Below are 14,203 nucleotides of genomic sequence, written 5' to 3'. Positions count from 1 at the left end.
AATTTGAATTTGATAAATTTATCTTATCTAGGTTTGAATTTTTCAAATTTACTTTTTCTAATTTTTCTAAATTTTCAGACAAATTATTTAAATTTGCAGAAGTTGAAAAACTAACATGAGCATGCAACCTAGGGGTATTTTTGTAATTAGTAAAACATATTGGTTTTTTCGTCGTCTTCCTCTCCGGGCACCGGTTCTTGTAATAGCCGCGTTTCTGGCACTTGAAGCATTTGGTGTGGTCCTTGTTTCTCCGGGCTCCTGGCATCGGTTGCTCCTTTGCCGCTGGTGGTGTCGTTCGAGTCTTACGAGTAGGACACTTATTTTTATAGTGTCCTCTCTCCCTGCACTTAAAACATATTATATAAATTTTAAAACGAACTTTAAAATTACCTTTCTCCCCCTCCATCTTTGCCGTCTTGCTCCCTTGGCGATTAGTCCAATTAAGAGCGCACCGGCTCTAATACCAATTGTAGGATCGATGTGACACGCTAGAGGGGGGTGAATAGCGTGTCATCAATTTTCAAACTCGTTCATTTTTCTATCAGAATACTAAGCAGCTGATATTAAAAACAAATGCAAGGACACGCTGATTTACTTGGTTCTTAACCCCCCAGGATTAGTACGTCCAAGGCCTATGTACGGGAGGCGCCCGTCCACTAGTGGTCTCCTTTCCGAACCTTGTTCGGAGGTGGAGAAACCCGTCTTACAGTCCAAAGAGAATAATGAAAATAAAGAACTTATACACTACAACAAAAATGACTTTCCGCAGCGCGTCATCCGCAGCGCACATCATAGGCGCGCTGTTAATAGTTGCTTTGACGGCGCGCCCAATAAAATGCGCTGCGGATAATATCATATTTTTATCAACCGCAGCGCGCAACAATAGTACGCTGTTAAAAATACTTTTAACAGCGCACATTGTACGCCGTTAAAATTATTTTTAACAGCGCATATTGTGCGCCGTTAAAAGTATTTTTAACAGCGTGCAATGTGCGCTGTTAAAAATTTATATTGACAGCGCACATTGCACGCGGTTAAAAATATCTAAAATCTCTAAAATCCCTAAATTATAATTATAAGTATATTATTTTTAATTTCTTTAACAAAATCCCTAAAACCCTCCCTATCCCGCCCGATAATCCCTCATCCCCGCGCTCCCTCGCGATATCCCGCTCGCATTTTCCTTCCCACCTTCGCCCGCTGCCCTAATCTCGCAAATTCCTGCTTCCCGCCCGCGATATCCCTTCCCACCTTCGCCCGCTGCTCGCAAAATCCTGCTTCCCGCCCGCTGCCATAATCACTTCTCTTCTGCCCTAATCGCGCCCTGCCCTAATCAATCGCGCAAATCCTGCTTCAATCCCGCTTCAGCCGATCCGGCGCTGCCCTCCGCTGCCCTAACGCGCGCTGCCCTAATCAATCGCGCAAATCCTGCTTCAATCCCTCCGCGCGCTGCCCTAACGCGATCCGACCCTCCTCCCTCGCGCGATCCGCCGCTCACCCTCCTCCCTGTATCGCGCTCCGTCGTCGTCGCCAGGTATCGGCTGTTTTTTTTCATCTTCTTCTGTTAAGGTTGATATGCACCCGCTGTTTTTTTTTTCATCTTCTTCTGTTAAGGTTTTTTTTTTCATGACTCGGCTGTTTTTCATCTTCTCTAATGGTACACCACACATGCAGCGATTCTTTAGCTAGATGATTAACAGAATTGTGGAGCTATACCTTCTTATAGATGCAATAAACTCTTGCTTGGACATGAGCATCATTTTCTCAATCTCCTGGCTGTAATTACTCACCTGCATAATTAAATTTTGTTTATAACAGAAAAAAAGTTGTGCATTATAAGAGCTAAAGAGTGAGAGGAAGGGGAGGGGAGATGGTGAGGTTAAGTGTTATTTATAATAAATAGCTATAGGTTGCACCCAGGCCCTCAGTTCGGTAGATGCTATGTAAGAATCTATAATTTATTAGAGTCTATGCATGTTTGTGGATTCCATCTTGTTTCATTTAACTAAATAATCACTTTCTATTTTGCTTTTAGTTGATGCCAAATGTGATCCCAATATTGCTTATTAGGTTTTTTTGGATCTGATCTTACTCTTTAAATTTATTTCTCGAACGTTTGGTTAATTATATGATACTGGTTACTGATGGTTATGAATTCTATTTTTTTTTTGGAGTTGTTTTCTGATCTTCCATTGGTTATGTTTTTTTGTTGGGATTGGCAAGTCGAAGGATAAAAGCTTTTCATTTTGTTGTGGAGTTTTTCTGGAAGATAGTTGTGAATATGATACAGAAGTAAAAGCTGGAGTCTTTGAAGAAATATCTAGTTCTACTTGCAAGAATCTTTTAGTCACAATTTGCAAATAGTTCTTTTATGCTTTCTTCTTAATTATCTATGAAATTGCTCCATTATTAAAAATAGTTTATTGTTTTCTTTGCTCTTTCAGAGCCATTGTAGCTGAAGTTTTAACATGTGGATCGACATCATTAGTTCAAAAGTAATAATCTAACTCCTTTCGGAGACAAACAACAAACGGAGAGAAAAAACTTTTCAACCCTTTGTTCCCTTCTCATTCATCTTCTTCTCTTGTTTACCTTCAATCCTTATGTTATGCTTCTTTTGGATGCAAAGGTTTATTCTTGATATGGTTATGAGGTGGAGAAACTACCTGCATTCTATAAACCATCGAGCATTCAAATTCATCAGCATAAATACCTTTGTGATTTATACTAAATTTGTGCTTTCTCTCAAAATCTTAAATAAACAAATTGTATTTATGGGTTTTCAATAATCCTGACCCTTTTGAACTGCCTCATGTATCAAAGCATTAGATAGCAGTAAAATTCATTGTTTGTTTGCTTCGATTTCCAAATTAACTGCCCTTTGTCTTCTTATCTCTTGCTTTATCTTATTATTTCCTCAGATCAATCCTGTTCCATAACAGGAGTTTCTTATCATTTATCTAACCAAAATTGTAAGGCCCTCAATGCCCAACATAATTTGTATGCTTTTGTCTCTGGAACACTTGGCTATTTGTTATTTATTCACATATGCATGATATGGATGAGAATCGATAAGTCTATTAACTCTTCATGGTTCATTTTTGAGTTTAGTAATACTTGTAACTGACAGACCAAAAGATCTAAGTTATTCATCACTACAAAGTAACTCAATTGAATTTATCAAGGCTAAATGTAGTTTCTAATGTACCATTCTAAGCATGATGTGGCTACCTTATTCTCTCTTTATGTTTTTGTTTTTTCAGATTATGTGATGATGGAGAATTGTTCGAGAGAATTTTGTCAAGGTACTCTTTTTTTGTCATTAATTGTTATATTGTCAAGGTACTCTTTTATATTGTCATTAATATATATATATATATATATATATATATATATATATATATATATATATTTTTGGTCTTTCAGATTTTGGTCCGGTCCGGCGGCAATAATTCGGATATATATATATATATATATATATATATATATATATATATATATATATATTGGAAAGTACGTGAAAGTTCTAGATATGACTGGTCTGAGGCTTTCATCACTATGCCATCTCAAGGTACAATTCTTTTGCCCTCCAAATTTAAATTTATTAACAAGCTATGAAGTTACTTGTTGTGATTAAAAATAACTGCAGAGTTCTCTAAATCCTATCTGAAATTCTTCGCTTTAAATGACTATGGAATTGTTACCTCTGCTTGTCTTTACCCTTTTGGTGTCGAACGTTATAACCAGGCAATACTTCATATTACAGTAAAAAATATCATCTGGAGAAATGAAATTCGAGTGTAAGTTCATGATATCTATGATCCTACTTTTACAGGAGGCCTTTCTCTGTAAAATACGGCAATGTTAGGAATAATCTCGTTGATCATTTATTCCCTTCATGGTTCAGGTCATTGATGAAGTTGCCATCTAGTGTGTATTGTAGTAGCCAAAAGACATAGTGATAAAGTTTCTAGTATCTTGAGTTCCTGTTGAAGGATTAAAATTTTTGGTGCTGCACATCTTTAAGGCATTAAGTACATATATGACCACACAACTTTTCTCAGCAAACTAAATTCATATCTTGTTGCATTTAGATTTTGTTCCCATGTCCTACTGTGCTTTGTTAGGATTACATGTGCATGTCTTTGCAACATTTCAATTTTCTCACTATGGCTTTGATCTTGGTTCAAATATTGACGATGATCTCTACTATTGATGACCTAAATTATCCAGAGAAGGCACAAACTTACTATGTAGTTAATGCTCCATATGTCTTCACAGCCTGTTGGAAGGTACATATATTTTTTAATTTTAGCAAATTTTGATTTTTTTTTTCTGAGTGATATCTCTAGTCTGAGTAAGATGAGATGGTGCTTTCCATTGATCTGATGCTTGGTTAGGTTGTGAAACCTCTTCTGCAAGAGCGAACGAGAAAAAAGGTTCAAGTACTTCATGGTTGTGGCAGAGATGAGCTGTTGAAGGTAAGAAAACGCATATGTTTGCAATAACCAGGATATGTTGTGCAAAAGCTTGTGCAATTACTTGTTTACAAACTCGTTTGCGATCGATCGTTCTCTAATTTACACCCTATCTGCAGATTATGGACTATGCTTCTCTTCCTCATTTCTGTCGAAGCAAAAGAAATGGCAGCTCGACTGGAGTCTCTTCGGCTGGAGCTGGAGCTGGAGCTGCTGAAGAATCCAAGAAATCGCAAGTCACATCACTCTGGCGAGCAACTATCAGCAATGTATTCAAGCTCTGACATCAATGGGCTGGTATCCTATCCTGTTGTTGATGCATGATCACTTAGTGCCACAAATCTTAATTATGCTATACAATGTTATTTTTTTAGAGCAGTTTGGATGTTTGCCTCGTGTATAGTTTCCTGAGTTGTAATAGATAAAGATGTTAGAGAAGTGTGGCAGCTTGCCATTGACATTGACATTAATTGTGGAACAAATTATTTTCATGAGTGAAAAAAATGTGAATGTTATATAATTGTTGGATTATAAATGTGTAATTTTTATAGTATTTGTGTGTGGTATTTATATTATTAATTATTTGAGTTTATAATTGTGATTTGAATGATTTAATTATTTTATTTCATCCACAGCGCACATTGCACACTGCGATTGATCACATCCGCAGCGTGCATTGCGCGCTGCGGAAGCTCTCAGTCGCAGCGAGTAATACACGCTGTGGAAGCTCACATCCGCGGCGTGCATTGTGCGCTGCGGATGTGAGCTTCCGCAGCGCGCAATGCACGCTGCGGATGCCTAATGACTTTTAACAGCTTGCAACTATGCAGCGTGCGATGTGCGCTGCGGATAACATATTTGCGCGCTGTGAAAAGTCATTTTTGTTGTAGTGGTTCAAAATAATTAAATAAAGTGGACCTATATATATCAATCTAATTGAACATTATAGTGGTATATTTTGTTACGTTGCCTATTAAAAGTAATCAAATAAGGTTTATTAAATACTTGAACTTATAAAATATCTCATATAGTATGAGTTTGATGTGTAAAGACTAACATATTTGATTTTATTTTTATGTTGAGTCAAAATAAAATAAAACATTACAGATAATTAAATAGATTGAGGTTTTCAGCCGAAAGATAATAATTAGTTTTCCGTTCACATCTTATCAGTGATTAATTTAAAGTCTTTATAAAGAAAAGGTTTAGGTGTAGAAGAGTGTCGACCATAATCTTGTGCATTCTTATGGCTTTGAATTTAACATGAGGTATTAGTTCTGTATGTATATGATGATAATTTTAATTACTAATAATCAATTTAGTTAAGAGGCATCTCCTTGTAAAAATAAATAATAAAAAAGTTTCTTTTATTTACGTATAACACACACACAACAAGAATTCATGATCAACCGAGACATAGTTGCATACTAGCTAACCATTTGGAAAGACTCATGTGCTGTTCGATTGTTTATTCAAGAATCTTCACATTAATGGATTTAATAGATTCAACCAAATACATACGATTATGAGCTACTCATATCGTTGTAATTTATAGTTTAAATAATTTAGAATTCAGAATTAATTTTTTTTAAACGGTGAATTAAATCAGTTACTTTATTCCAATAATAATGAATTACAAGCTCTCAAAATATAAATTTTTTATTAAAAATTTATTTAGTTCTAAGGAAAATTAGTTAAAGTTGTGATAATATATAATATCATTTAACCTTGTATGCTCCGATAGAAAAATAATATCAGCGGTTGTGCCTGAACATTCTTCACCAAAATAAATATTACCGACAATAACAGATCATTAAACTTAGTTAATTAAGCTAATTAAGGGATCTTGATCTTCCATTTTTTTCCGGTTTGTAAATTATTATAATGGTACAGATATACGTACGACACCACTACCATGATCATGCGAACGTAAAATATTTAATAAATACTCGGCCGTTCCACATATATGATATTCAGGAATATTAAACATTCAAATTAAAATTGGATTAAAAAACCATAGAAACATCATAAATATATACTAAATTACTTGGATACGTTTATAATCTTACAATTCATATAAAGCGCACAAAGGATGATGCCGAAGGCCAAATGAAGCAAAAATTTAGCACGAATTGAACTTGCATGCAGATAGATCAAGCAACACGGACGACATTATTATTAAGATGCTGCGAACTAATTGAAGGTTATTAATTGCACTGGAAGCCCCTGGGAACCCTCCTGCCGCAGTAGTTGACGAGGAGGCTGAGGTCGATGGGGATGTTGAGGTGGATGCCGAGGATGTTGGCTCTGATGGCGGTGCACAGGCACACGGCCACCTCCAGGTCCGCCAGGCCGTCTATCAGTGTGCAGCACGGTTCTCTGGGCGGTGTCGCAACCGTCGCGTTGATCAGCCCGTTCAGCACGTTGGCGCACACCCCCAGCTTGAGCGTGTCGCGGGGGCACCTACCCTCACCACCGGGGCTCGGCGTCGGGGTAGGTCTAGAGCAGGGGCTAGGCGGGGAAGGATTCGGCAGAATTGGGACAATGCCTCCTCTTCCTCCTCCTCTGCCTCCTCCTCCTCCTCCTCCGCTGCCGCCTCCACCGCAGGCGGCAATGAGATTGCAGGAGGCGAAGATGAGGGCAAGGAAGAATGCAAGGGAGGCCATGGAAGATGAACCGCTAGCTACAAGTGACTGAGAAGCTAGCTGACCGAGGCTATTTATAAAAACAGACAGCACGTATATATGGAAATCTTCATTTTGCCCCATGGTTTATCTCATTTTCAAAATCTCTTCTTCCCGTCCCCAAACTATGCAAACCGTACGTTAGTTTCATTGTGGCATCATCCAACAAGCAAATTGCGGAACAGTTAAGGGAGCGTTTGGTTTGATCATTTTTTTTTATTTTTTTTATTTTCTAGAAGTTACTGTTTGCTTTGTGTTTTCCAATCTCATTTTCTAGAAAATGAGAAGTCATTTTCTAAGAAAATAAAAAATGATAAAATATCATTTTCTATAGAGAATAAAAACTGCGACTGAAAAATAGAAAACGGGAAAAGGCGGCTATACCGCACACCTCCTCATTGCATGATTATTTTAATAAAATAATTTATTAAATTAATAAATATAATTTGATAATTTTATTTTAATAAAATAATTCATTAAAAATAATTATTTTAATAAAATAATTCATTAAATTAATAAATATAATTTGTTAATTTTTTTAAAATTTAAAATAAATTTATACATATTAATAAAATAATTATTTTATTCATTAAATTAATAAATATAATTCTTTAATTTTATTTTTTTTAATTTAAAATAAATTTATATTTATTTTAATAAAATAATTTATTGAAATAATAAATATGTTTTGATAATTTTATTTTAATAAAATAATTCATTAAAAATAATTATTTTAATAAAATAATTCATTAAATTAATAAATATAATTTATTAATTTTACTTTTTAAATTTTAAAAGAAATATATATATATATATATATATATATATATATATATAAATAAAATAATTCATTAAAATAATTATTTTAATAAAATAATTCATTAAATTAATAAATATAATTCATTAATTTTATTTTTTTTAAATTTAAAATAAATTATTTTTTAAATTTATAAATATTTAAATTAAAATGTATTGAATTAATTAATTTGATTTTAATTAGATTTTATAATACATTTGAAGTTATGTAATGCTGTATTAGAAGGTCAGGTTTGATCCCTTTCTAATATGGTTGATCCCCTTCTTATATGATTTTTTCTTTTTCATGATAAGATGATATTTTTATTAAAAATATTTATTTTATTTATAATTTTTTATATTAATAAACCAAACACATTTTTCAAGATTTTAAAAAATATAGAAAATAATATATCATACAAAACGTATTTTCTGTTTTCTAAAAATTAAATCAGAAGATAAAAAAATAGAAATAGAAAATGAAAAATAAAAAATAGAAAAAAAATTTCAAACCAAATGCCCCTAAGTTTTTAGTGCTAATATATATGCAGTGCTACGTCTGTAAAATGACGAGACTGAGAATTTTGCGCGAGCAGTTTAATCATTTTGAAAGTTTAGAGGCCTCTTTAAAACAACGATTTGAATTACAGAAGAAAATAAAATGATGATTAATATATAATTAATTAAAAGTTAGCATATCTTTTTTATCTTGAACTTTGTGAATACGTACGTTTGTCAATTTTTGAGAATTAAATTAAATATCCAAAGGATATATTAATATAATCTTTAGATTAATTAAGGTGCAGAACAGAAGCCTATGTATGCATAGGGGACGCATCCATGTGATCAAAGTTAATTAGCTGGAAAGATGAAGGTGAAATTTTGGAGGATTGTGGACGGATGAGCAAAAGGTTTTGCAGGGTTTGCCATACCCGTCTTGTCTGTACCCGGAAATCAGCATAAAGAATTGGCAAGATTCGATTGGGCCGGGCATCATGTTATTGCTGGCTTTCCACATCAACTAGTAGAATTTGAACTAGATGATCACATGGCGACCACATGAATGCTTAGCTCCGAGCCAGTAAAAACCAAGACGATGTAAAAAAATTATTAATGTGTAAAACAAGCAACATATGCAAGGCAAAATAGTGATAGAAGAGTATGAAGAAATCAGGCGATCGGGCAAGTGAGGAGGAAGAAGAAATCACGGCGGAAGAAAAAATCGCGTGAGGATTAGGTCGAGTGGCGGGGTGAGTGAGGAGGAAGAAGAAATTGCAATGGAAGTGGTCGAGCGGGTGAGGAGGAAGAAGAAATTATGGCGGAATAAAAAAAGCACGAGGGTTAGGTCGGGCGACCGGGTGAGTAAGGATTAGGTATTTTATTAAATCGGGCTATATATTAAAAAAATCAATTGTTAACTTAAAAAAATTTACCGGGGTTGTATATAGATTTAGATTATTATTTAAAAAAATCAATTAATAATTTAAACCCCTCAAAAAATGTTACTCGAGCTACAACCCGGGTAACGTTGTACGTGCCTCTGCCTTTGGCAACAAACATCGGTTCATTGCAAATTGGCGACGAATCGAAGTTCATTGTAGAATGGTGACGAACCAGTGTTCATCGTAGAATGGCGACAAATCGATGTTCGTCGTCAATTTACAACAAATTTGACAATGAAGATTCATTTTCGTTGTCAATTAATGTTAAAATAGTGAATTACGAAGTGAATTACGATATATTTGGAATGAAAGTAATTTCGTCGCAGAATTCTTGCATTATCTCGTATATACAATTAATGGTCCGATCGGATCAATTCAAATTATATACAAACAACCTATTTATACAACATATACATCAACTATACAAATAATATCTTCATCACAATCCACTATATAAACTATACAAACAATCTGTTCATACAAAATCCATATCAAACCATATCAAAATGACACAAAATTCATATCTACTATATATACAAAAACATGTTCATACAAAATCCATTCCACCACATCAAGTCATAATACAAATCTATATCAAACATGCCTTCAACATGATACAAAATTCATAACAATAAGTCACAAGATCATCCAAATAACAAAATCAATATCAAGAAGTCTAAAGATGAGAGAAAGATACAAAATCATCGTCGTGGTCTTTTTCCTCTGGAGACACTGCTTCCTTCTCCTTCCTTATCTCTTCTTGTCCTGTATAAGAAAATAAAAAAAGAAAAAGTATCATTCTTAAAATGAAAAATAAAACCTATAAACTTCAATATGTAAATGCTTACCTCTTCTGATATGACCTCACCAATCCTATTTAAAAAAATTAACAGTATTAATAAAAAATATGTAAATGAAGAACTTACAACTTAATGAAATGATAAATGTTAATAATACTTATTCTAAAAAAAATTCATACACAAAAAAAACTTCATGAAGAACGACCACCACCATCATCGTCATCATCATCACGAGGAGCGGAATTTAACTGAAGATGTTGTATGATCAGGTTTTGTTGTTGATGCAACTTGCTAATTTCCTGATCCCTTTGCCTCATTTCATGATCCCTTTGCATTAATAAGTCCTTCAAATGGTTAATCTCTTCAGTCAAATTATGTATTTGTGTCATTACAGCTGGAGAGATGGTAGAAAGATGTACCAGCAACTCTATGGATTTTGCTCAAAAAACCCATATCAAATATCCTTCCCCCCTTTAGATCCCCCACTTGCCTCTAGTCATAAACTCAAATCATTCCAACAAAGGGCTCAGATCCATCATTTTCATCACTAGCACTTGAATTTTGTGGTGCTAGCTCAAGCTCATCATATTTATCCTGTATTATCATAAGAAAAATTAAAATAAAATTAAAATAATAATATTTAAGAAACACATATAAAGATAGAATAGATACACAACTAATAACATCTATAAGTTATATTGTAATCCAAACCATAATTATTTTAGCTCTATCCCCGCTCTTGTCCTTCTTTTGAAATGTGCGAGTGAAAGTATCTATACAAAATGGTTCTTGCCCCATTTCCTCGACCTAAAAAATCATGGTTAGAAATAATGAAATAATTTAAAATAAATTAAAATTGAAGTGGTTGAAAAAATTATCAATCTGCATGTATGCTCATCAATATTGATTAAGCCATCTGCATATGTCGCAGATAAGTCTCTAGAATTATAAGCTTGATTGAGCTTATTCTATTGATTCCTCTTTTTTCTCTCCTTAGTTTTCCAAAAATTGCATATCTTGATCCAATTCTCCTCGATGATGCATGGTGATTTTTTTCCTTGTCTTTGCATGATTAAGCACATGGCGGATGTGATCACCATATTTTTTTCTTAAAAATTCTCCTAATTTCCAATTCTTCATTAGGGTCCCAAGTGAACACCCACTGAAAAGAGAAATAAATAATTGATTATATATTCAATATTAATTTCATATATAAAATAAAGTGGATAGGTTACCTTAAATTCATTCCACCACAACTCTTTTGTGGGATCAGGAGTGCTTGTATATGTCATTGAATCCCCTCGCCAATGGTTATTCACAATTCTATTAATATCATTAATAACACGTACAGAATTGGCAAATCTATAATACAATATGAAATAAATGATGTTAAATAATTATAATAGTTGACAACATTAATTATTTTAAAGTACTTACGAATCTTCGAAAGGGGATATAAACTCTCAACTATCAGTTATCTTAGTAGTTGATTGTCTAGTTGAAAAACCTTCTATGGGTACTGGGGAATGGGAAGGTCCTGATGAGTCATGTGTACGAGATGATCCTGCACCTGAAGAAGGGGGGGCATAGATGCAAACTGCCCATGACTACTGCATCGATGACCACGTACAAACTGTTAAAAAAATATTAGGATAAAATAAATAAAAATTATTTGCATAATGAGAAACATGAAAAAACTTATCATTATGCTCTAACTTTTGAAAGAGTAAGCCAATCAATACACCAATAAGTCACCTCTAATGATCTATAAGAAAAAAGATAGTGTAGTTAAAATATATGACTTTAAGATAATAAATATATAAACAATAAATTAAATTAAGAGTTTTGTAAATCTACTTATTAAAACTAAATTTGCATATTTGAAGATTAAAATAAAATTTACAGATTAAAATAAAATTTACACATACATTAGATTACTATATATTAAAATGAATTATTAATATTTTTTATTTTAACTTAACTTACCCATCATGAAAAATTAAAATCATCATTGTGGGCATGGTCGTGGTTGTGGTCGTCGTCGTCGTCATCGTCGTCTTCGTCTTCATCTTCATCATCGTCGTCGTCGTTTTCATGAATTTCACTTGTATCCACGTGTACATTACTCCGTTGAAATCTCGTAATATAGGAATATTATATTTCTCGGTCTGAAATGTGTTTACAACTTCATCTTGTTGATATGCAATATCCTGCCAATGTTCTTCAATTTTTTCCTGTGCTTTCATTTTATAAACAACCCATCAATCATTTTTGTCACATTTCAAATTAGGATATGAAGCATAAAATACTTGAATCGCTTGTTGTGCCAACACAAATGGTTCATATCTCTTATAAAATCTTTTATGATTTATTTCAACTAAATTATATCGTGGATGCACGTTCATCCCTCTGACAAGATCAAACCAGTGATACATAAATAAAATAACTCGTATTTCTGGACCAGGGTATTTCACCTCTATAATTTCATCCAATAACCTATAAAAACCATTGCTTGCAACTCTATCATTGGATGATTGAACACAAACTCCGCTATTCATTTTAGCTTCCCCCATTCCATGTTTCTGAGTATGAAAATTATATCCGTTTATGAAATATATTGGCTAAGTCTGTACCATTGCTTTTGGACCTCATGAAAGATGGAATAATAATTCTTGCTCAACATGAGCTTGATTATCATGAACCTAAAGTCAAATTCTAAAATTAATTAAAAGTCAAAATATGTGTAAATCAAATTTAAATTGTCTACTCATATATGATTTGAACCATGATACAAATTCTTCATCGTAGAAGTAATTAAACTCTTGTGTTGACATTTCAAAATTTAATTCTAAAAAGTCCTATTAAAAATTAATTATAACATAAATTATTTACGACCTAAGGAAAAAATTAGAAAATGTATACTCACTCGAAATATGATGTTACTTCTGGATAATTCAGTAAAATATATTTGTGGGATGCTCACCATTCTTGATCAATTAAGTATCTTTGTTTACATGGTTCACTTGGTCGACCAAGATAATTAAAAATTAAAAATGAGGTCAAATTGGGATCAATAGGACCCTCATCATTTTTTCCCACTCTTCATCTTTTGCTCTAAATGTGAGCTCAAAAAAATATGATGCAAAAATTATTATTTCCTCCATAATGTATGCATTAATAACATATGCTTCAACATGGGTCTTATATTTCACTTTTTTCTTTAGATAATGTAGGAATTTGATTTTAATAAAATAAAGTATATTAGATATTAATATATATATTAAATAATTTCATTTTTTATGAATTAATAACGAAGTATATATATAAGTAATATGATTTTACCTTTCAAATGGATATATCCATCAAAAATGGACAAAACCTCTAACTTTGGTCTTATAAGGTTAGTGAACCAAAAGATGTTTCATTGAATCAAAAAATGAAGGTGAAAAGATCCTTTCTAAATTATATAAAATTATTGAAATTTCTCTCTCTAACATTTCCATGTGTGAGTATCTCAAAATTGTTCGATATAAATAACAAATCATTTGCGTGGTTTATTACAAGAAATGTGTCGTTACTCCCCATATCTGGAGAGTATCTCAAAACTGTTGAACAAATATCATGAAGAAAAATGCTTAACTCTGCTAATGACACCCTATACAAAATCTAATAACAGCTCCTTAAAAGCGATATGAATGAACCTTTCCATGAATATACGACAATCATGACTTTTCCAACCAATCAATTTATATTCCTTCAAATAGACATATCTTCCAAGATTTGAGACATAACCATTTGAAAATTTTAAAGATTTCACCTATTCACAAACAACACATCTCTGATCTCTAGTCAATGTATAAACTGTCTTTGACTTTGGTTCCTTACTACTTCTATTGACATCAAGAGTCGCATATCTTTTCTTATATTCAAATTATCTTTTATTTTTTCGATGATATCCATCACTGCATTAATCAGATTATCAAAAATATTCTTCTCAATATGCA

At 32.9% G+C, this 14,203-nt stretch overlaps 1 protein-coding gene and 1 long non-coding RNA gene across 2 annotated transcripts; one reads left to right on the top strand and one right to left on the bottom strand.

Moving 5' to 3' along the window:
• Positions 1–4,239: 4,239 nt before the first annotated feature.
• On the top strand, positions 4,240–4,645 carry LOC141823398 (uncharacterized). The gene is made up of 3 exons (XR_012601406.1): positions 4,240–4,292; positions 4,401–4,481; positions 4,598–4,645. It is a non-coding gene; the product is annotated as an uncharacterized LOC141823398 (long non-coding RNA).
• Positions 4,646–6,685: 2,040 nt separating this feature from the next.
• LOC141824255 (putative lipid-binding protein AIR1) lies at positions 6,686–7,144 on the bottom strand. The gene has a single exon (XM_074711510.1). The coding sequence runs from the start codon at positions 7,142–7,144 to the stop codon at positions 6,686–6,688; it is 459 nt and encodes a 152-aa protein (XP_074567611.1).
• Positions 7,145–14,203: the final 7,059 nt, after the last annotated feature.

The sequence above is a fragment of the Curcuma longa genome, chromosome 3 (genome assembly GCF_044706935.1).
Source record: "Curcuma longa cultivar G26 ecotype Majalengka, Jawa Barat chromosome 3, ITB_CL_G26_1.1, whole genome shotgun sequence".
In the NCBI taxonomy this organism is placed as follows: domain Eukaryota; kingdom Viridiplantae; phylum Streptophyta; class Magnoliopsida; order Zingiberales; family Zingiberaceae; genus Curcuma; species Curcuma longa.
Note: the sequence above shows the minus strand (reverse complement) of the source record. Positions and strands in the feature narration are given on the sequence as shown.